The sequence below is a fragment of the Oncorhynchus gorbuscha genome, unplaced genomic scaffold (genome assembly GCF_021184085.1).
Source record: "Oncorhynchus gorbuscha isolate QuinsamMale2020 ecotype Even-year unplaced genomic scaffold, OgorEven_v1.0 Un_scaffold_576, whole genome shotgun sequence".
Taxonomy (NCBI): domain Eukaryota; kingdom Metazoa; phylum Chordata; class Actinopteri; order Salmoniformes; family Salmonidae; genus Oncorhynchus; species Oncorhynchus gorbuscha.
Window position 1 is genome coordinate 143,484 of NW_025745411.1, and position 26,007 is coordinate 169,490.

The following is a 26,007-nucleotide window of genomic DNA, read 5'->3' on the forward strand; positions in this document are numbered from 1 at the left end:
CAGGCATCCAGCCAGCAATATGGTACCATTAAAACACAGTGACAGATTTAACCAGGCAGCCAGCGATATGGTACCATTAAGACACAGTGACAGATTTAACCAGGCAGCCAGCGATATGGTACCATTAAAACACAGTGACAGATTTAACCAGGCAGCCAGCGATATGGTACCATTAAGACACAGTGACAGATTTAACCAGGCAGCCAGTGATATGGTACCATTAAGACACAGTGACAGATTTAACCAGGCATCCAGCCAGCGATATGGCACCATTAAAACACAGTGACAGATTTAACCAGGCATCCAGCCAGCGATATGGTACCATTAAGACACAGTGACAGATTTAACCAGGCATCCAGCCAGCGATATGGCACCATTAAAACACAGTGACAGATTTAACCAGGCATCCAGCCAGCGATATGGTACCATTAAAACACAGTGACAGATTTAACCAGGCATCCAGCCAGCGATATGGTACCATTAAGACACAGTGACAGATTTGCAGCCAGCGATATGGTACCATTAAGACACAGTGACAGATTTAACCAGGCAGCCAGCGATATCGTACCATTAAAACACAGTGACAGATTTAACCAGGCATCCAACCAGCGATATGGCACCATTAAAACACAGTGACAGATTTAACCAGGCATCCAGCCAGCGATATGGTACCATTAAGACACAGTGACAGATTTAACCAGGCAGCCAGCGATATGGTACCATTAAGACACAGTGACAGATTTAACCAGGCAGCCAGCGATATGGTACCATTAAGACACAGTGACAGATTTAACCAGGCAGCCAGCGATATGGTACCATTAAGACACAGTGACAGATTTAACCAGGCAGCCAGCGATATGGTACCATTAAGACACAGTGACAGATTTAACCAGGCAGCCAGCGATATGGTACCATTAAGACACAGTGACAGATTTAACCAGGCATCCAGCGATATGGTACCATTAAGACACAGTGACAGATTTAACCAGGCAGCCAGCGATATGGCACCATTAAGACACAGTGACAGATTTAACCAGGCAGCCAGCGATATGGCACCATTAAGACACAGTGACAGATTTAACCAGGCATCCAGCGATATGGTACCATTAAAACACAGTGACAGATTTAACCAGGCATCCAGCGATATGGTACCATTAAAACACAGTGACAGATTTAACCAGGCAGCCAGCGATATGGCACCATTAAAACACAGTGACAGATTTAACCAGGCATCCAGCCAGCGATATGGTACCATTAAAACACAGTGACAGATTTAACCAGGCATCCAGCCAGCAATATGGTACCATTAAAACACAGTGACAGATTTAACCAGGCAGCCAGCGATATGGTACCATTAAAACACAGTGACAGATTTAACCAGGCAGCCAGCGATATGGTACCATTAAGACACAGTGACAGATTTAACCAGGCAGCCAGCGATATGGTACCATTAAAACACAGTGACAGATTTAACCAGGCATCCTGGTGGTTTCTTAACTGTTGAGTTTTTCAAACCTTCGACCACCCAGAGATACGTATGTTTTTCCTAAATTCTAATTCTTGGAAGTTAAAAGCCATGGTAGTGAGCCCCCCCCCCCGTAATGAAGATGCTGTTGAAGATGCGTTGATGATATAAAGATGTCTGTGTAGTGGATGACGAGCATTAGCAGACCACAAACTCTCCACATCAAAGAGTTGTAAACATCTAAAGCTCATCGGAATTCCTGCAGGGGATCATTTGTTTCTCTGTGGTCTGGGGTAAACAGACCTGATCTCGTGTCTGTGTGTGTGTGACCTGGTCGTGCTGTGTTTTTTAAGCACTGTTAAAGGCACAATCTGGGATATTTCCTACTGGTCATTTGCTGAAAGGTCAGGGAGACAGATCCTGACCCCCTAATGGAGACAGATCCTGACCCCTAATGGAGACAGATCCTGCCCCCCTTTGGAGACAGATCCTGACCCCTAATGGAGACAGATCCTGACCCCCTAATGGAGACAGATCCTGACCCCCTAATGGAGACAGATCCTGACCCCCTAATGGAGACAGATCCTGACCCCCTAATGGAGACAGATCCTGACCCCCTAATGGAGACAGATCCTCAGCCACACCGGCAAAACAGCTAAACCAGGCAGTGAGCCACACAGGCCAGACAGCTAAACCAGGCAGTGAGCCACACAGGCCAGACAGCTAAACCAGGCAGTCAGCCACACCGGCCAGACAGCTAAACCAGGCAGTCAGCCACACCGGCCAGACAGATAAACCAGGCAGTCAGCCACACCGGCCAGACAGATAAACCAGGCAGTCAGCCACACCGGCCAGACAGATAAACCAGGCAGTCAGCCACACCGGCCAGACAGATAAACCAGGCAGTCAGCCACACCGGCCAGACCGTTAAACCAGGCAGTCAGCCACACCGGCCAGACAGATAAACCAGGCAGTCAGCCACACCGGCCAGACAGCTAAACCAAGCAGTCAGCCACACCGGCAAAACAGCTAAACCAGGCAGTGAGCCACACAGGCCAGACAGCTAAACCAGGCAGTGAGCCACACAGGCCAGACAGCTAAACCAGGCAGTCAGCCACACCGGCCAGACAGATAAACCAGGCAGTCAGCCTCACCGGCCAGACAGATAAACCAGGCAGTCAGCCACACCGGCCAGACAGCTAAACCAGGCAGTGAGCCACACCGGCCAGACAGCTAAACCAAGCAGTCAGCCATACCGGCAAAACAGCTAAACCAGGCAGTGAGCCACACAGGCCAGACAGCTAAACCAGGCAGTGAGCCACACAGGCCAGACAGCTAAACCAGGCAGTCAGCCACACCGGCCAGACAGATAAACCAGGCAGTCAGCCTCACCGGCCAGACAGATAAACCAGGCAGTCAGCCACACCGGCCAGACAGATAAACCAGGCAGTGAGCCACACCGGCCAGACAGCTAAACCAGGCAGTCAGCCACACCGGCCAGACCGTTAAACCAGGCAGTCAGCCACACCTGCCAGACCGTTAAACCAGGCAGTCAGCCACACCTGCCAGACAGCTAAACCAGGCAGTCAGCCACACCTGCCAGACAGATAAACCAGGCAGTCAGCCACCCGGCCAGACAGCTAAACCAGGCAGTCAGCCACACCTGCCAGACCGTTAAACCAGGCAGTCAGCCACACCTGCCAGACCGTTAAACCAGGCAGTCAGCCACACCTGCCAGACAGCTAAACCAGGCAGTCAGCCACACCTGCCAGACCGTTAAACCAGGCAGTCAGCCACACCTGCCAGACCGTTAAACCAGGCAGTCAGCCACACCTGCCAGACAGCTAAACCAGGCAGTCAGCCACACCTGCCAGACCGTTAAACCAGGCAGTCAGCCACACCTGCCAGACCGTTAAACCAGGCAGTCAGCCACACCTGCCAGACCGTTAAACCAGGCAGTCAGCCACACCTGCCAGACCGTTAAACCAGGCAGTCAGCCACACCTGCCAGACCGTTAAACCAGGCAGTCAGCCACACCTGCCAGACCGTTAAACCAGGCAGTCAGCCACACCTGCCAGACAGCTAAACCAGGCAGTCAGCCACACCTGCCAGACCGTTAAACCAGGCAGTCAGCCACACCTGCCAGACCGTTAAACCAGGCAGTCAGCCACACCGGCCAGACCGTTAAACCAGGCAGTCAGCCACACCTGCCAGACCGTTAAACCAGGCAGTCAGCCACACCGGCCAGACCGTTAAACCAGGCAGTCAGCCACACCTGCCAGACCGTTAAACCAGGCAGTCAGCCACACCGGCCAGACAGATAAACCAGGCAGTGAGCCACACCGGCCAGACAGCTAAACCAGGCAGTCAGCCACACCGGCCAGACAGCTAAACCAGGCAGTCAGCCACACCGGCCAGACAGATAAACCAGGCAAAAACCACCTTTCTGCCTTGAATCAGTTTCTTGGTCAGCCCTTTTTCATGGTTTTTCTCATTGCCTTCCAGCACCCCTCCTTTCCAGCGTTTTGCTGAAGCCAAGGTCCACCTGAACTCTTATCTACCAAAACAGATTCATTATATAACGTTGATTTAATTCTCCACCACATTGTCATTCACCTGATAAGACGAGATGTGAAGAAAAATAATAATAACTTAGTTAACGTATGATAGGGGCCCCTGGGTCGGACGTTTTCCTGGAAGGGGGTCCCTGGTCAAAAGAGTTGAAGCTCCCTGATGTAGAGACACGGCCTGGGAGTGAATCATGTCTTCTCCCCTGATGTAGAGACACGGCCTGGGAGTGAATCATGTCTTCTCCCCTGATGTAGAGACACGGCCTGGGAGTGAATCATGTCTTCTCCCCTGATGTAGAGACACGGCCTGGGAGTGAATCATGTCTTCTCCCCTGATGTAGAGACACGGCCTGGGAGTGAATCATGTCTTCTCCCCTGATGTAGAGACACGGCCTGGGATGAATCTTCTTCTTCCCTGATGTAGAGACACGGCCTGGGAGTGAATCATGTCTTCTTCTCCCCTGATGTAGAGACACGGCCTGGGAGTGAATCATGTCTTCTTCTTCCCTGATGTAGAGACACGGCCTGGGAGTGAATCATGTCTTCTTCTTCTTCCCTAATGTAGAGACACGGCCTGGGAGTGAATCATGTCTTCTTCTTCCCTGATGTAGAGACACGGCCTGGGATTGAATCATGTCTTCTTCTCCCCTGATGTAGAGACACGGCCTGGGAGTGAATCATGTCTTCTTCTCCCCTGATGTAGAGACACGGCCTGGGAGTGAATCATGTCTTCTTCTTCCCTGATGTAGAGACACGGCCTGGGAGTGAATCATGTCTTCTTCTTCCCTGATGTAGAGACACGGCCTGGGAGTGAATCATGTCTTCTCCTTCCCTGATGTAGAGACACGGCCTGGGAGTGAATCATGTCTTCTTCTCCCCTGATGTAGAGACACGGCCTGGGAGTGAATCATGTCTTCTTCTCCCCTGATGTAGAGACACGGCCTGGGAGTGAATCATGTCTTCTTCTCCCCTGATGTAGAGACACGGCCTGGGAGTGAATCATGTCTTCTCCTTCCCTGATGTAGAGACACGGCCTGGGAGTGAATCATGTCTTCTTCTCCCCTGATGTAGAGACACGGCCTGGGAGTGAATCATGTCTTCTTCTCCCCTGATGTAGAGACACGGCCTGGGAGTGAATCACGTCTTCTTCTTCCCTGATGTAGAGACACGGCCTGGGAGTGAATCACGTCTTCTTCTTCCCTGATGTAGAGACACGGCCTGGGAGTGAATCACGTCTTCTTCTCCCCTGATGTAGAGACACGGCCTGGGAGTGAATCACGTCTTCTTCTCCCCTGATGTAGAGACACGGCCTGGGAGTGAATCATGTCTTCTTCTCCCCTGATGTAGAGACACGGCCTGGGAGTGAATCATGTCTTCTCCCCTGATGTAGAGACACGGCCTGGGAGTGAATCATGTCTTCTCCCCTTGACACTAGCAGAGCTGTGTTCCCCTCCTTGAGAGGCAGAGTGGGGATAAAGAGCTCTCTGTGCTCTGGGGAGAGGTGGTGTAGAGTAGAGGGGAGGGGGGGATAGATAGCCTTATAATGTTTACCTAATTCCCCACGCATCCCGGCCTGGTCACACACTGACGAGTTCAGCAAACATCCTGGCACTTCCTCCTCCGCTCGGAGCCTCCTTCCTTCTCCTTCCTCCTCCTCCTCTATCGCTCGGAGCCTCCTTCCTTCTCCTTTTACCCCCTGGCTTGTGTCACAAGTGGCCCCCTATTCCTGCCACGTCGACTCCTCCTGCTCCTCCCCTCCGGCGTTCGACGTCGCCGGATTACTAACCACCGGGCCTTGGATTCTTCATTACGTACACCTGTAGATCTTCATTACGCACACCTGTAGATCATCATGATTCACACCTGTAGATCTTCATTACGCACACCTGTAGATCATCATGATTCACACCTGTAGATCATCATGATTCACACCTGTAGATCATCATTACTCACACCTGTAGATCATCAGGATTCACACCTGTAGATCATCATTACGCACACCTGTAGATCATCATTACGCACACCTGTAGATCATCATTACGCACACCTGTAGATCATCATTACTCACACCTGTAGATCATCAGGATTCACACCTGTAGATCATCAGGATTCACACCTGTAGATCATCAGGATTCACACCTGTAGATCATCATGATTCACACCTGTAGATCATCATGATTCACACCTGTAGATCATCATTACTCACACCTGTAGATCATCAGGATTCACACCTGTAGATCATAGGATTCACACCTGTAGATCATCAGGATTCACACCTGGACCAAATTACCTCCCCTTTATCTGTCGCTCCACGACCTCCCCTTTATCTGTCCCTCCCTCACGTTCACTCCTCAGTAAGTATTGTCCCTGTGTTAATACCTATACCTCCACTGTTACGCTGTCTCGTTTGTTCTATTCAACGTTTTCACCTGCTTCTCGACTCACAGCGTCACATTTCCCTATATAGTAGCTATGCGCTGGTCAAGAGTAGTGCACTATATAGGGAATAGTGTGTTATTTGGGACGCAGAGATAAACAGTAGGAATTTGAATCGACTGGCCCTGAACCTCATGAATGGGACCGACATTTGATTTATGTATCTGAAGACGCTCGAACGATGTTACTGGATGGTGTTGGAGGTGTGAAGTCACTGTGAATGTCATCACAGAGCAGAGAGAGAGAGAGAGAACAGTAGCATGACAGTGGTTTGGTATAGGGCCACCTTAGTCTGTACGGTGAGTGACTGTTTGGTATAGGGCCACCTTAGTCTGTACGGTGAGTGACTGTTTGGTATAGGGCCACCTTAGTCTGTACGGTGAGTGACTGTTTGGTATAGGGCCACCTTAGTCTGTACGGTGAGTGACTGTTTGGTATAGGGCCACCTTAGTCTGTACGGTGAGTGACTGTTTGGTACAGGGCCACCTTAGTCTGTACGGTGAGTGACTGTTTGGTATAGGGCCACCTTAGTCTGTACGGTGAGTGACTGTTTGGTATAGGGCCACCTTAGTCTGTACGGTGAGTGACTGTTTGGTATAGGGCCACCTTAGTCTGTACGGTGAGTGACTGTTTGGTACAGGGCCACCTTAGTCTGTACGGTGAGTGACTGTTTGGTATAGGGCCACCTTAGTCTGTACGGTGAGTGACTGTTTGGTATAGGGCCACCTTAGTCTGTACGGTGAGTGACTGTTTGGTATAGGGCCACCTTAGTCTGTACGGTGAGTGACTGTTTGGTATAGGGCCACCTTAGTCTGTACGGTGAGTGACTGTTTGGTATAGGGCCAACTTAGTCTGTACGGTGAGTGACTGTTTGGTATAGGGCCACCTTAGTCTGTACGGTGAGTGACTGTTTGGTACAGGGCCACCTTAGTCTGTACGGTGAGTGACTGTTTGGTATAGGGCCACCTTAGTCTGTACGGTGAGTGACTGTTTGGTATAGGGCCACCTTAGTCTGTACGGTGAGTGACTGTTTGGTATAGGGCCACCTTAGTCTGTACGGTGAGTGACTGTTTGGTACAGGGCCACCTTAGTCTGTACGGTGAGTGACTGTTTGGTATAGGGCCACCTTAGTCTGTACGGTGAGTGACTGTTTGGTATAGGGCCACCTTAGTCTGTACGGTGAGTGACCAGGGCCACCTTAGTCTGTACGGTGAGTGACTGTTTGGTATAGGGCCACCTTAGTCTGTACGGTGAGTGACTGTTTCGTATAGGGCCACCTTAGTCTGTACGGTGAGTGACTGTTTGGTATAGGGCCACCTTAGTCTGTACGGTGAGTGACTGTTTGGTATAGGGCCACCTTAGTCTGTACGGTGAGTGACTGTTTGGTATAGGGCCACCTTAGTCTGTACGGTGAGTGACTGTTTGGTATAGGGCCACCTTAGTCTGTACGGTGAGTGACTGTTTGGTACAGGGCCACCTTAGTCTGTACGGTGAGTGACTGTTTGGTATAGGGCCACCTTAGTCTGTACGGTGAGTGACTGTTTCGTATAGGGCCACTTTAGTCTGTACGGTGAGTGACTGTTTGGTATAGGGCCACCTTAGTCTGTACGGTGAGTGACTGTTTCGTATAGGGCCACTTTAGTCTGTACGGTGAGTGACTGTTTGGTATAGGGCCACCTTAGTCTGTACGGTGAGTGACTGTTTGGTATAGGGCCACCTTAGTCTGTACGGTGAGTGACTGTTTCGTATAGGGCCACTTTAGTCTGTACGGTGAGTGACTGTTTGGTATAGGGCCACCTTAGTCTGTACGGTGAGTGACTGTTTGGTATAGGGCCACCTTAGTCTGTACGGTGAGTGACTGTTTCGTATAGGGCCACTTTAGTCTGTACGGTGAGTGACTGTTTGGTATAGGGCCACCTTAGTCTGTACGGTGAGTGACTGTTTCGTATAGGGCCACTTTAGTCTGTACGGTGAGTGACTGTTTGGTATAGGGCCACCTTAGTCTGTACGGTGAGTGACTGTTTGGTATAGGGCCACCTTAGTCTGTACGGTGAGTGACTGTTTCGTATAGGGCCACTTTAGTCTGTACGGTGAGTGACTGTTTGGTATAGGGCCACCTTAGTCTGTACGGTGAGTGACTGTTTGGTATAGGGCCACCTTAGTCTGTACGGTGAGTGACTGTTTGGTATAGGGCCACCTTAGTCTGTACGGTGAGTGACTGTTTCGTATAGGGCCACTTTAGTCTGTACGGTGAGTGACTGTTTGGTAGGGCCACCTTAGTCTGTACGGTGAGTGACTGTTTCGTATAGGGCCACTTTAGTCTGTACGGTGAGTGACTGTTTGGTATAGGGCCACCTTAGTCTGTATGGTGAGTGACTGTTTGGTATAGGGCCACCTTAGTCTGTACGGTGAGTGACTGTTTGGTATAGGGCCAACTTAGTCTGTACGGTGAGTGACTGTTTGGTATAGGGCCACCTTAGTCTGTACGGTGAGTGACTGTTTCGTATAGGGCCACTTTAGTCTGTACGGTGAGTGACTGTTTGGTATAGGGCCACCTTAGTCTGTACGGTGAGTGACTGTTTGGTATAGGGCCACCTTAGTCTGTACGGTGAGTGACTGTTTGGTATAGGGCCACCTTAGTCTGTACGGTGAGTGACTGTTTCGTATAGGGCCACTTTAGTCTGTACGGTGAGTGACTGTTTGGTATAGGGCCACCTTAGTCTGTACGGTGAGTGACTGTTTCGTATAGGGCCACTTTAGTCTGTACGGTGAGTGACTGTTTGGTATAGGGCCACCTTAGTCTGTACGGTGAGTGACTGTTTGGTATAGGGCCACCTTAGTCTGTACGGTGAGTGACTGTTTGGTATAGGGCCAACTTAGTCTGTACGGTGAGTGACTGTTTGGTATAGGGCCACCTTAGTCTGTACGGTGAGTGACTGTTTGGTATAGGGCCACCTTAGTCTGTACGGTGAGTGACTGTTTGGTACAGGGCCACCTTAGTCTGTACGGTGAGTGACTGTTTGGTATAGGGCCACCTTAGTCTGTACGGTGAGTGACTGTTTCGTATAGGGCCACTTTAGTCTGTACGGTGAGTGACTGTTTGGTATAGGGCCACCTTAGTCTGTACGGTGAGTGACTGTTTCGTATAGGGCCACTTTAGTCTGTACGGTGAGTGACTGTTTGGTATAGGGCCACCTTAGTCTGTACGGTGAGTGACTGTTTGGTATAGGGCCACCTTAGTCTGTACGGTGAGTGACTGTTTCGTATAGGGCCACTTTAGTCTGTACGGTGAGTGACTGTTTGGTATAGGGCCACCTTAGTCTGTACGGTGAGTGACTGTTTGGTATAGGGCCACCTTAGTCTGTACGGTGAGTGACTGTTTGGTATAGGGCCACCTTAGTCTGTACGGTGAGTGACTGTTTCGTATAGGGCCACTTTAGTCTGTACGGTGAGTGACTGTTTGGTATAGGGCCACCTTAGTCTGTACGGTGAGTGACTGTTTCGTATAGGGCCACTTTAGTCTGTACGGTGAGTGACTGTTTGGTATAGGGCCACCTTAGTCTGTACGGTGAGTGACTGTTTGGTATAGGGCCACCTTAGCCTGTACGGTGAGTGACTGTTTGGTATCCTCGCTCGTCACTGGGTAAACAGCGACACCAGAATTTCAATTGGAGCTCTCTGCCTGAATCTTATGAATGGACCAATGACTGTTTTTAAATAAGGAACGGTCTGATCACACTGAATGGGATATCAGTGCTCTGAATGTCTTTTCAGATCAAAGAGAGGGCGAGAGGGGGGCGAGAGAGAGAGAGACGGGTGTTGGCTCTGTGGGGGGGAATAAACCATGTCCCATGGATCTCAGTTTGTACTGATGGCTCTGTGGGGGGATGAACCATGTCCCATGGATCTCAGTTTGTACTGATGGCTCTGTGGGGGGAATAAACTTGGGGGGGGGGAATAAACCTGAACTTGAACTAAAACATTCCAACTCTGAAACAATACAACCCTTAACGAGATCCATGTCTGAACGACGGCATTACCATACAGCTGGCGGGTTATACACTGTATCGTCAGGACAGGACAGCAGCCTCTTTTAAGACACGCGGCCGGGGCCTATGCATTTACGTAAACAACAGCTGGTGCACGATATCTAAGGACGTCTCGAGGTTTTGCTCGCCTGAGGAAGAGTATCTCATGATAAGCTGTAGACCACACTATCTACCGTGAGAGTTTTCATCTGTATTTTTCGTAGCTGTCTATATACCACCACAGACTGATGCTGGCACTAAAACCACACTCAATGAGCTGTAATCCGCCATGAGCAAAAAGGAAAACGCTCATCCAGAGGCGGCGCTCCTAGTGGCCGGGGACTTTAATGCAGGGAAACTTAAATCCATTTTACCAAATTTCTATCAGCATGTTAAATGTGCAACCAGAGGGGAAACAATTCTAGACCACCTTTACTCCACACACAGAGACGGATACAAAGCTCTCCCTCGCCCTCCATTTGGTAAATCTGACCATACTTCTATCCTGCTTACAAGCGAAAATTAAAGCAGGAAGCACCAGTGACTCTGTCTATAAAAAAAGTGGTCAGATGAAGCAGATGCTAAACTACAGGACTGCTTTGCTAGCACAGACTGGAATATGTTCCAGGATTCTTCTGATGGCATTGAGGAGTACACCACATCAGTCACTGGCTTCATCAAAAAGGTCATCGAGGATGTCGTTCCCACAGGGACTGTACGTACATACCCCAACCAGAAACCATGAATTACAGGCAACATTCGCACTGAGCTAAAGGGTAGAGCTGCCGCTTTCAAGGAGCGGAACTCTAACCCAGAAGCTTATAAGAAATCCCGCTATGCCCTCCGATGAACCATCAAACAGGCAAAGCCTTAATACAGGACTAAGATTGAATCATACTACACCGGCTCCAACGCTCGTCAGATGTGGCAGGGCCTGCAAACTATTACAGACTACAAAGGGAAGCACAGCCAAGAGCTGCCCAGTGACACAATCCTACCAGACAAGCTAAATAACTTCTATGCTCGCTTCGAGGCAAGTAACATGCATGAGAGCATCAGCTGTTCCGGATGACTGTGTGATCATGCTCTCTGGCATCCGATGTGATTAAGACCTTTTCAACAGGTCAACATTCAAGACCGCAGTTCCAGATGGATTACCAGGACGTGTACTCCGAGCATGCGCTGACCAACTGGCTAGGGTCTTCACTGACATTTTCAACCTCTCCCTGTCTGTAATACCAACGTGTTTCAAGCAGACCACCATAGTCCCTGTGCCCAAGAACACTAAGGTAACCTGCCTTAATGACTACCGATCCGTAGCACTCACGTCTGTAGCCATGAAATGCTTTGAAAGGCTGGTCATGGCTCACATCACCATTATCCCAGAAACCCTAGACCCACTCCAATTTGCATACTGCACCAACAGATCCACAGATGATGCAATCTCTATTGCACGTCACACTGCCCATTCCCACCTGGACAAAAGGAACACCTATCTGAGAATGCTATTGATTGACTACAGCTCAGCGTTCAACACCATAGTGCCCTCGAAGCTCATCACTAAGATAAGGACCCTGGGACTAAACACCTCCCTCTGCAACTGGATCCTGGACTTCCTGACGGGCCACCCCCAGGTGGTAAGGGTAGGTAACGACACATCCGCCACGCTGGTCCTCAACACTGGGAGCCCCTCAGGGGTACGTGCTCAGTCCCCTTCTGTACTCCCTGTTCACTCGTGACTGCACAGCCAGGCATGACTCCAACACCATCATTACGTTTGCTGATGACACAACAGTGGTAGGTCTGATCACCAACAGCTATGAGACAGCCTATTGGGAGGAGGTCAGAGACCTGACCGTGTGGTGCCAGGACAACAACCTCTCCCTCAACGTGATCAAGACAAAGGAGATGATTGTGGACTACAGGAAAAGGTGGGCCGAGCACGCCTCCATTCTCATCGACGGGCTGCAATGGAGCAGGTTGAGAGTTTCAAGTTCCTTGGTGTCCACATCACCAACAAACTAACATGGTCCAAGCACACCAAGACAGTCGTGAAGAGGGCAGGACAAAATCTATTCCCCCTCAGGAGACTAAAATGATTTGGCAAGGGTCCTCAGATCCTCAAAAGGTTTTACAGCTGCACCATCAAGAGCATCCTGACAGGTTGCATCACTGCCTGGTCTGGCAACTGCTTGGCATCCGACCGCAAGGCACTACAGAGGGTACTGAATACGGTCCAGTACATCACTGGGGCCAAGCTTCCTGCCATCCAGGACCTCTATACCAGGTGGTGTCAGAGGAAGGCCCTGAAAATGGTCAGACTCCAGCCACCCTTGTCATAGACTGTTCTCTCTGCTACCGCACTGCAAGTGGTACCTGAGCGCCAAGTCTAGGTCCAAGAGGCTTCTAAACAGCTTCTACCCCCAAGCCATAAGACTCCTGAACATCTGAACTACTCTCTTATTATCGATGCATAGTCACTTTAATAATCACTTTAATAACTCTACCTATATGTACATATTACCTCAATACCGGTGCCCCAGCACACTGACTCTGTACCGGTACCCCCTGTATATAGCCTCCACATTGACTCTGTACCGGTACCCCCTGTATATAGCCTCCACATTGACTCTGTACCGGTACCCCTGTATATAGCCTCCACATTGACTCTGTACCGGTACCCCCTGTATATAGCCTCCACATTGACTCTGTACCGGTACCCCCTGTATATAGCCTCCACATTGACTCTGTACCGGTACCCCCTGTATATAGCCTCCACATTGACTCTGTACCGGTACCCCCTGTATATAGCCTCCACACTGACTCTGTACCGGTACCCCCTGTATATAGCCTCCACACTGACTCTGTACCGGTACCCCCTGTATATAGCCTCCACACTGACTCTGTACCGGTGCCCCCTGTATATAGCCTCCACACTGACTCTGTACCAGTGCCCCCTGTATATAGCCTCCACACTGACTCTGTACCGGTGCCCCCTGTATATAGCCTCCACACTGACTCTGTACCAGTGCCCCCTGTATATAGCCTCCACATTGACTCTGTACCAGTACCCCCTGTATATAGCCTCCACATTGACTCTGTACCAGTACCCCCTGTATATAGCCTCCACATTGACTCTGTACCGGTACCCCCTGTATATAGCCTCCACACTGACTCTGTACCGGTACCCCCTGTATATAGCCTCCACACTGACTCTGTACCGGTACCCCCTGTATATAGTCTCCACATTGACTCTGTACCGGTACCCCCTGTATATAGTATCCACATTGACTCTGTACCGGTACCCCCTGTATATAGTCTCCACATTGACTCTGTACCGGTACACCCTGTATATAGTCTCCACATTGACTCTGTACCGGTACCCCCTGTATATAGTATCCACATTGACTCTGTACCGGTACCCCCTGTATATAGTCTCCACATTGACTCTGTACCGGTACACCCTGTATATAGTCTCCACATTGACTCTGTACCGGTACCCCCTGTATATAGTATCCACATTGACTCTGTACCGGTACCCCCTGTATATAGTCTCCACATTGACTCTGTACCGGTACCCCCTGTATATAGTATCCACATTGACTCTGTACCGGTACCCCCTGTATATAGCCTCCACATTGACTCTGTACCGGTACCCCCTGTATATAGTCTCCACATTGACTCTGTACCGGTACCCCCTGTATATAGTATCCACATTGACTCTGTACCAGTACCCCCTGTATAAAGCCTCCACACTGACTCTGTACCGGTACCCCCTGTATATAGCCTCCACATTGACTCTGTACCGGTACCCCCTGTATATAGTATCCACATTGACTCTGTACCGGTACCCCCTGTATATAGCCTCCACATTGACTCTGTACCGGTACCCCCTGTATATAGTATCCACATTGACTCTGTACCGGTACCCCCTGTATAAAGCCTCCACATTGACTCTGTACCGGTACCCCCTGTATATAGCCTCCACATTGACTCTGTACCGGTACCCCCTGTATATAGTATCCACATTGACTCTGTACCGGTACCCCCTGTATATAGCCTCCACATTGACTCTGTACCGGTACCCCCTGTATATAGTATCCACATTGACTCTGTACCGGTACCCCTGTATAAAGCCTCCACATTGACTCTGTACCGGTACCCCCTGTATATAGCCTCCACATTGACTCTGTACCGGTACCCCCTGTATAAAGCCTCCACATTGACTCTGTACCGGTACCCCCTGTATATAGTATCCACATTGACTCTGTACCGGTACCCCCTGTATATAGCCTCCACATTGACTCTGTACCGGTACCCCCTGTATATAGCCTCCACATTGACTCTGTACCAGTACCCCCTGTATAAAGCCTCCACATTGACTCTGTACCGGTACCCCCTGTATATAGCCTCCACATAGACCCTGTACCGGTACCCCCTGTATATAGCCTCCACATTGACTCTGTACCGGTACCCCCTGTATAAAGCCTCCACATTGACTCTGTACCGGTACCCCCTGTATATAGTATCCACATTGACTCTGTACCGGTACCCCCTGTATATAGCCTCCACATTGACTCTGTACCGGTACCCCCTGTATATAGTATCCACATTGACTCTGTACCGGTACCCCCTGTATAAAGCCTCCACATTGACTCTGTACCGGTACCCCTGTATATAGCCTCCACATTGACTCTGTACCGGTACCCCCTGTATATAGCCTCCACATTGACTCTGTACCGGTACCCCCTGTATATAGTATCCACATTGACTCTGTACCGGTACCCCTGTATAAAGCCTCCACATTGACTCTGTACCGGTACCCCCTGTATATAGCCTCCACATTGACTCTGTACCGGTACCCCTGTATATAGTATCCACATTGACTCTGTACCGGTACCCCCTGTATATAGCCTCCACATTGACTCTGTACCGGTACCCCCTGTATATAGTATCCACATTGACTCTGTACCGGTACCCCCTGTATAAAGCCTCCACATTGACTCTGTACCGGTACCCCTGTATATAGCCTCCACATTGACTCTGTACCGGTACCCCCTGTATATAGCCTCCACATTGACTCTGTACCGGTACCCCCTGTATATAGTATCCACATTGACTCTGTACCGGTACCCCCTGTATATAGCCTCCACATTGACTCTGTACCGGTACCCCCTGTATATAGTATCCACATTGACTCTGTACCGGTACCCCCTGTATATAGCCTCCACATTGACTCTGTACCGGTACCCCCTGTATATAGCCTCCACATTGACTCTGTACCGGTACCCCCTGTATATAGCCTCCACATTGACTCTGTACCGGTACCCCCTGTATAAAGCCTCCACATTGACTCTGTACCGGTACCCCCTGTATAAAGCCTCCACATTGACTCTGTACCGGTACCCCCTGTATAAAGCCTCCACATTGACTCTGTACCGGTACCCCCTGTATAAAGCCTCCACATTGACTCTGTACCGGTACCCCCTGTATATAGTATCCACATTGACTCTGTACCGGTACCCCCTGTATAAAGCCTCCACATTGACTCTGTACCGGTACCCCTGTATATAGCCTCCACATTGACTCTGTACCGGTACCCCCTGTATATAGCCTCCACATTGACTCTGTACCGGTACCCCCTGTATATAGTATCCACATTGACTCTGTACCGGTACCCCCTGTATAAAGCCTCCACATTGACTCTGTACCGGTACCCCCTGTATATAGCCTCCACATTGACTCTGTACCGGTACCCCCTGTATATAGTATCCACATTGACTCTGTACCGGTACCCCTGTATATAGCCTCCACATTGACTCTGTACCGGTACCCCTGTATATAGTATCCACATTGACTCTGTACCGGTACCCCCTGTATATAGCCTCCACATTGACTCTGTACCGGTACCCCCTGTATATAGCCTCCACATTGACTCTGTACCGGTACCCCCTGTATATAGCCTCCACATTGACTCTGTACCGGTACCCCCTGTATATAGTATCCACATTGACTCTGTACCGGTACCCCTGTATATAGCCTCCACATTGACTCTGTACCGGTACCCCCTGTATATAGTATCCACATTGACTCTGTACCGGTACCCCCTGTATATAGCCTCCACATTGACTCTGTACCGGTACCCCCTGTATATAGCCTCCACATTGACTCTGTACCGGTACCCCCTGTATATAGCCTCCACATTGACTCTGTACCGGTACCCCCTGTATAAAGCCTCCACATTGACTCTGTACCGGTACCCCCTGTATATAGCCTCCACACTGACTCTGTACCGGTACCCCCTGTATATAGCCTCCACATTGACTCTGTACCGGTACCCCCTGTATATAGCCTCCACATTGACTCTGTACCGGTACCCCTGTATATAGCCTCCACATTGACTCTGTACCGGTACCCCTGTATAAAGCCTCCACATTGACTCTGTACCGGTACCCCCTGTATATAGCCTCCACACTGACTCTGTACCGGTACCCCCTGTATATAGCCTCCACATTGACTCTGTACCGGTACCCCTGTATATAGCCTCCACATTGACTCTGTACCGGTACCCCTGTATATAGCCTCCACATTGACTCTGTACCGGTACCCCCTGTATATAGCCTCCACATTGACTCTGTACCGGTACCCCTGTATAAAGCCTCCACATTGACTCTGTACCGGTACCCCCTGTATATAGCCTCCACATTGACTCTGTACCGGTACCCCTGTATATAGCCTCCACATTGACTCTGTACCGGTACCCCTGTATAAAGCCTCCACATTGACTCTGTACCGGTACCCCCTGTATATAGCCTCCACATTGACTCTGTACCGGTACCCCCTGTATATAGTATCCACATTGACTCTGTACCGGTACCCCCTGTATATAGTCTCCACATTGACTCTGTACCGGTACCCCCTGTATATAGTCTCCACATTGACTCTGTACCGGTACCCCTGTATATAGTCTCCACATTGACTCTGTACCGGTACCCCCTGTATATAGTCTCCACATTGACTCTGTACCGGTACCCCCTGTATATAGCCTCCACATTGACTCTGTACCGGTACCCCCTGTATATAGCCTCCACATTGACTCTGTACCGGTACCCCCTGTATATAGCCTCCACATTGACTCTGTACCGGTACCCCCTGTATATAGCCTCCACATTGACTCTGTACCGGTACCCCCTGTATAAAGCCTCCACATTGACTCTGTACCGGTACCCCCTGTATATAGTCTCCACATTGACTCTGTACCAGTACCCCTGTATATAGCCTCCACATTGACTCTGTACCGGTACCCCCTGTATATAGCCTCCACATTGACTCTGTACCGGTACCCCTGTATATAGCCTCCACATTGACTCTGTACCGTAATACCCTGTATATAGCCTCCACACTGACTCTGTACCGGTACCCCCTGTATATAGCCTCCACATTGACTCTGTACCGGTACCCCCTGTATATAGCCTCCACATTGACTCTGTACCGGTACCCCTGTATATAGCCTCCACATTGACTCTGTACCGGTACCCCCTGTATATAGCCTCCACATTGACTCTGTACCGGTACCCCCTGTATATAGCCTCCACATTGACTCTGTACCGGTACCCCCTGTATATAGCCTCCACATTGACTCTGTACCGTAATACCCTGTATATAGCCTCCACACTGACTCTGTACCGGTACCCCCTGTATATAGCCTCCACATTGACTCTGTACCGGTACCCCCTGTATATAGCCTCCACATTGACTCTGTACCGGTACCCCCTGTATATAGCCTCCACATTGACTCTGTACCGGTACCCCCTGTATATAGCCTCCACACTGACTCTGTACCGGTACCCCCTGTATATAGCCTCCACATTGACTCTGTACCGGTACCCCCTGTATATAGCCTCCACATTGACTCTGTACCGGTACCCCCTGTATAAAGCCTCCACATTGACTCTGTACCGGTACCCCCTGTATATAGTCTCCACATTGACTCTGTACCGGTACCCCCTGTATATAGCCTCCACATTGACTCTGTACCGGTACCCCTGTATATAGCCTCCACATTGACTCTGTACCGGTACCCCCTGTATATAGCCTCCACATTGACTCTGTACCGGTACCCCTGTATATAGCCTCCACATTGACTCTGTACCGGTACCCCCTGTATATAGTCTCCACATTGACTCTGTACCGGTACCCCCTGTATATAGCCTCCACATTGACTCTGTACCGGTACCCCCTGTATATAGCCTCCACATTGACTCTGTACCGGTACCCCCTGTATATAGCCTCCACACTGACTCTGTACCAGTACCCCCTGTATATAGCCTCCACATTGACTCTGTACCGGTACCCCCTGTATATAGTATCCACATTGACTCTGTACCGGTACCCCCTGTATAAAGCCTCCACATTGACTCTGTACCAGTACCCCCTGTATATAGCCTCCACATTGACTCTGTACCGGTACCCCCTGTATATAGTATCCACATTGACTCTGTACCGGTACCCCCTGTATATAGTATCCACATTGACTCTGTACCGGTACCCCCTGTATATAGTATCCACATTGACTCTGTACCGGTACCCCCTGTATAAAGCCCCGCTATTGTTATTTACTGCTGCTATTTAATTATTTGTTGTCTCTTACTTTTTTTGTTGGTATTTTCTTAACTGCATTGTTGGTTAAGGGCTTGTAAGGAAGCATTTCACTGTGAGGTCTACTACACCTGTTGTATTCAGCATTTCACTGTAAGGTCTACTACACCTGTTGTATTCAGCATTTCACTGTAAGGTCTACTACACCTGTTGTATTCAGCATTTCACTGTGAGGTCTACTACACCTGTTGTATTCAGCATTTCACTGTGAGGTCTACCTACACCTGTTGTATTCAGCATTTCACTGTGAGGTCTACCTACACCTGTTGTATTCAGCATTTCACTGTGAGGTCTACCTACACCTGTTGTATTCAGCATTTCACTGTAAGGTCTACTACACCTGTTGTATTCAGCATTTCATTGTAAGGTCTACTACACCTGTTGTATTCAGCATTTCATTGTAAGGTCTACTACACCTGTTGTATTCAGCATTTCACTGTAAGGTCTACCTACACCTGTTGTATTCAGCATTTCACTAAGGTCTACCTACACCTGTTGTATTCAGCATTTCACTGTGAGGTCTACCTACACCTGTTGTATTCAGCATTTCACTGTAAGGTCTACCTACACCTGTTGTATTCAGCATTTCACTAAGGTCTACCTACACCTGTTGTATTCAGCATTTCACTAAGGTCTACCTACACCTGTTGTATTCAGCATTTCACTAAGGTCTACCTACACCTGTTGTATTCAGCATTTCACTGTGAGGTCTACCTACACCTGTTGTATTCAGCATTTCACTGTAAGGTCTACCTACACCTGTTGTATTCAGCATTTCACTAAGGTCTACCTACACCTGTTGTATTCAGCATTTCACTAAGGTCTACCTACACCTGTTGTATTCAGCATTTCACTGTGAGGTCTACCTACACCTGTTGTATTCAGCATTTCACTGTAAGGTCTACCTACACCTGTTGTATTCAGCATTTCACTAAGGTCTACCTACACCTGTTGTATTCGGCGCATGTGACAAATTAAAATGGTATTTTATTTGGTCGGTACCTAGTGAACTTAATATTCTGTATTTTGTCATATGGTTCCCTGACAGGTTCAATAAGAACGGCATCGATCTGAACAGGAACTTTCCAGATGCCTTCTCTAAGAAGGAGAGTGGAATGACAGAGATGGAGGTGAGAGCCATTATGGACTGGCTGAAGACTGAGAGCTTCGTCCTGTCGGCCAACCTGCACGGTGGGGCTGTGGTGGCCAGCTACCCCTACGACAACAGCAACGGAGGTACTTTACACCATCACACACAGAGAGAGAGGCTGTGGTGGCCAGCTACCCTTACGACAACAGCAACGGAGGTACTTTACACCATCACACACAGAGAGAGAGGCTGTGGTGGCCAGCTACCCTTACGACAACAGCAACGGGAGGTACTTTACACCATCACACACAGAGAGAGAGGCTGTGGTGGCCAGCTACCCTTACGACAACAGCAACGGAGGTACTACACACACACAGAGAGAGAGAGAGAGGCTGACTGATCCCAATTCATTTATTTTACCTTTATTTAACTAGGAAAGTCAGTTAAGAACAAATTCTTATTTTCAATGACGGCCTAGGAACAGTGGGTTAACTGCCTGTTCAGGGGCAGAACGACAGATTTGTAGGATATGAACTTGGGGATATGAACTTGCAACCTTTCGGTTACTAGTCCAACGCTCTGACCACTAGGATACCCTGCCGCCCCAATATATATATATATATATATCTATATATATATATATATATATATCCCAATATAGAGACTACTAGAATGACTACAGAGTAGAGTAACAATATAGAGACTACTAGAATGACTACAGAGTAACAACAGGTGTCTAATATATAGACTACTAGAATGACTACAGAGTAACAACAGGTGTCTAATATAGAGACTACTAGAATGACTACAGAGTAACAACAGGTGTCTAGTATAGAGACTACTAGAATGACTACAGAGTAGAGTAACAACAGGTGTCTAATATAGAGACTACTAGAATGACTACAGAGTAGAGTAACAACAGGTGTCTAGTATAGAGACTACTAGAATGACTACAGAGTAGTAACAACAGGTGTCTAATATAGAGACTACTAGAATGACTACAGAGTAACAACAGGTGTCTAATATAGAGACTACTAGAATGACTACAGAGTAGAGTAACAACAGGTGTCTAATATGGAGACTACTAGACTGACTACAGAGTAACAACAGGTGTATAATATAGAGACTACTAGACTGACTACAGAGTAACAACAGGTGTCTAATATAGAGACTACTAGAATGACCACAGAGTAACAACAGGTGTCTAGTATAGAGACTACTAGAATGACTACAGAGTAGAGTAACAACAGGTGTCTAATATAGAGACTACTAGAATGACTACAGAGTAACAACAGGTGTCTAATATAGAGACTACTAGAATGACTACAGAGTAGAGTAACAACAGGTGTCTAATATAGAGACTACTAGAATGACTACAGAGTAGAGTAACAACAGGTGTCTAATATAGAGACTACTAGAATGACTACAGAGTAACAACAGGTGTCTAATATAGAGACTACTAGACTGACTACAGAGTAACAACAGGTGTCTAATATAGAGACTACTAGAATGACTACAGAGTAACAACAGGTGTCTAATATAGAGACTACTAGAATGACTACAGAGTAACAACAGGTGTCTAGTATAGAGACTACTAGAATGACTACAGAGTAGAGTAACAACAGGTGTCTAATATAGAGACTACTAGAATGACTACAGAGTAGAGTAACAACAGGTGTCTAGTATAGAGACTACTAGAATGACTACAGAGTAGTAACAACAGGTGTCTAATATAGAGACTACTAGAATGACTACAGAGTAACAACAGGTGTCTAATATAGAGACTACTAGAATGACTACAGAGTAGAGTAACAACAGGTGTCTAATATGGAGACTACTAGACTGACTACAGAGTAACAACAGGTGTATAATATAGAGACTACTAGACTGACTACAGAGTAACAACAGGTGTCTAATATAGAGACTACTAGAATGACCACAGAGTAACAACAGGTGTCTAGTATAGAGACTACTAGAATGACTACAGAGTAGAGTAACAACAGGTGTCTAATATAGAGACTACTAGAATGACTACAGAGTAACAACAGGTGTCTAATATAGAGACTACTAGAATGACTACAGAGTAGAGTAACAACAGGTGTCTAATATAGAGACTACTAGAATGACTACAGAGTAGAGTAACAACAGGTGTCTAATATAGAGACTACTAGAATGACTACAGAGTAACAACAGGTGTCTAATATAGAGACTACTAGAATGACTACAGAGTAACAACAGGTGTCTAATATAGAGACTACTAGAATGACTACAGAGTAACAACAGGTGTCTAATATAGAGACTACTAGAATGACCACAGAGTAACAACAGGTGTCTAATATAGAGACTACTAGACTGACTACAGAGTAACAACAGGTGTCTAATATAGAGACTACTAGAATGACTACAGAGTAGAGTAACAACAGGTGTCTAATATAGAGACTACTAGAATGACTACAGAGTAACAACAGGTGTCTAATATAGAGACTACTAGAATGACTACAGAGTAACAACAGGTGTCTAATATAGAGACTACTAGAATGACTACAGAGTAACAACAGGTGTCTAATATAGAGACTACTAGAATGACTACAGAGTAACAACAGGTGTCTAATATAGAGACTACTAGACTGACTACAGAGTAACAACAGGTGTCTAATATAGAGACTACTAGAATGACTACAGAGTAGAGTAACAACAGGTGTCTAATATAGAGACTACTAGAATGACTACAGAGTAACAACAGGTGTCTAATATAGAGACTACTAGAATGACTACAGAGTAACAACAGGTGTCTAATATAGAGACTACTAGAATGACTACAGAGTAACAACAGGTGTCTAATATAGAGACTACTAGAATGACTACAGAGTAACAACAGGTGTCTAATATAGAGACTACTAGAATGACCACAGAGTAACAACAGGTGTCTAATATAGAGACTACTAGAATGACCACAGAGTAACAACAGGTGTCTAATATAGAGACTACTAGAATGACTACAGAGTAACAACAGGTGTCTAATATAGAGACTACTAGAATGACTACAGAGTAACACAGGTGTCTAATATAGAGACTACTAGAATGACCACAGAGTAACAACAGGTGTCTAATATAGAGACTACTAGAATGACTACAGAGTAACAACAGGTGTCTAATATAGAGACTACTAGAATGACTACAGAGTAACAACAGGTGTCTAATATAGAGACTACTAGAATGACCACAGAGTAACAACAGGTGTCTAATATAGAGACTACTAGAATGACCACAGAGTAACAACAGGTGTCTAATATAGAGACTACTAGAATGACTACAGAGTAGAGTAACAACAGGTGTCTAATATAGAGACTACTAGAATGACTACAGAGTAACAACAGGTGTCTAATATAGAGACTACTAGAATGACTACAGAGTAACAACAGGTGTCTAATATAGAGACTACTAGACTGACTACAGAGTAACAACAGGTGTCTAATATAGAGACTACTAGAATGACTACAGAGTAGAGTAACAACAGGTGTCTAATATAGAGACTACTAGAATGACTACAGAGTAACAACAGGTGTCTAATATAGAGACTACTAGAATGACTACAGAGTAACAACAGGTGTCTAATATAGAGACTACTAGAATGACTACAGAGTAACAACAGGTGTCTAATATAGAGACTACTAGAATGACTACAGAGTAACAACAGGTGTCTAATATAGAGCCTACTAGACTGACTACAGAGTAACAACAGGTGTCTAATATAGAGACTACTAGAATGACTACAGAGTAGAGTAACAACAGGTGTCTAATATAGAGACTACTAGAATGACTACAGAGTAACAACAGGTGTCTAATATAGAGACTACTAGAATGACTACAGAGTAACAACAGGTGTCTAATATAGAGACTACTAGAATGACTACAGAGTAACAACAGGTGTCTAATATAGAGACTACTAGAATGACTACAGAGTAGAGTAACAACAGGTGTCTAATATAGAGACTACTAGAATGACCACAGAGTAACAACAGGTGTCTAGTATAGAGACTACTAGAATGACTACAGAGTAGAGTAACAACAGGTGTCTAATATAGAGACTACTAGAATGACTACAGAGTAACAACGGGTGTCTAATATAGAGACTACTAGAATGACTACAGAGTAGAGTAACAACAGGTGTCTAATATAGAGACTACTAGAATGACTACAGAGTAGAGTAACAACAGGTGTATAATATAGAGACTACTAGACTGACTACAGAGTAACAACAGGTGTCTAATATAGAGACTACTAGAATGACTACAGAGTAACAACAGGTGTCTAATATAGAGACTACTAGAATGACTACAGAGTAACAACAGGTGTCTAATATAGAGACTACTAGAATGACTACAGAGTAACAACAGGTGTCTAATATAGAGACTACTAGAATGACTACAGAGTAGAGTAACAACAGGTGTCTAATATAGAGACTACTAGAATGACTACAGAGTAACAACAGGTGTCTAATATAGAGACTACTAGAATGACTACAGAGTAACAACAGGTGTCTAATATAGAGACTACTAGAATGACTACAGAGTAACAACAGGTGTCTAATATAGAGACTACTAGAATGACTACAGAGTAGAGTAACAACAGGTGTCTAATATAGAGACTACTAGAATGACTACAGAGTAACAACAGGTGTCTAATATAGAGACTACTAGAATGACTACAGAGTAACAACAGGTGTCTAATATAGAGACTACTAGAATGACTACAGAGTAGAGTAACAACAGGTGTCTAATATAGAGACTACTAGAATGACTACAGAGTAACAACAGGTGTCCCTGTCAAGAGATCAATAGATCAAGCAATCAGTCAATCACATCAATATTGGTTGTGTCTCCACTGTGTCCCAAATAGCCCAGGGTCCTGGTCTAAAGTAGTGTACTATATAGGGAATAGGGTTCTGGTCTAAAGTAGTGTACTATATAGGGAATAGGGTTCTGGTCTAAAGTAGTACACTATATAGGGAATAGGGCTCTGGTCTAAAGTAGTGTACTATATAGGGAATAGGGCCCTGGTCTAAAGTAGTGTACTATATAGGGAATAGGGCTCTGGTCTAAAGTAGTGTACTATATAGGGAATAGGGCTCTGGTCTATAGTAGTGCATTATATAGGGAATAGGGCTCTGGTCTAAAGTAGTACACTATATAGGGAATAGGGCTCTGGTCTAAAGTAGTACACTATATAGGGAATAGGGCTCTGGTCTAAAGTAGTGTACTATATAGGGAATAGGGCTCTGGTCTATAGTAGTGTACTATATAGGGAATAGGGCTCTGGTCTAAAGTAGTGTACTATATAGGGAATAGGGCTCTGGTCTATAGTAGTGCATTATATAGGGAATAGGGCTCTGGTCTAAAGTAGTACACTATATAGGGAATAGGGCTCTGGTCTAAAGTAGTACACTATATAGGGAATAGGGCTCTGGTCTAAAGTAGTGTACTATATAGGGAATAGGGCTCTGGTCTATAGTAGTGTACTATATAGGGAATAGGGCTCTGGTCTAAAGTAGTGTACTATATAGGGAATAGGACTCTGGTCTATAGTAGTGTACTATATAGGGAATAGGGCCCTGGTCTAAAGTAGTGTACTATATAGGGAATAGGGCCCTGGTCTAAAGTAGTACACTATATAGGGAATAGGGCTCTGGTCTATAGTAGTGTACTATATAGGGAATAGGGCCCTGGTCTAAAGTAGTACACTATATAGGGAATAGGGCCC

At 47.0% G+C, this 26,007-nt stretch overlaps 1 protein-coding gene across 3 annotated transcripts in view; it reads left to right on the forward strand.

Moving 5' to 3' along the window:
* Positions 1-26,007, forward strand: part of LOC124018752 (carboxypeptidase M-like) — a 100,088-nt gene that overhangs the window by 54,894 nt on the left and 19,187 nt on the right. For all 3 annotated transcript variants that reach the window (XM_046334105.1, XM_046334104.1, XM_046334106.1), the window contains exon 5: positions 20,206-20,393. In XM_046334105.1, the coding sequence (XP_046190061.1) occupies positions 20,206-20,393 (188 nt within the window). The remainder of the gene's footprint in view (positions 1-20,205; positions 20,394-26,007) is intronic.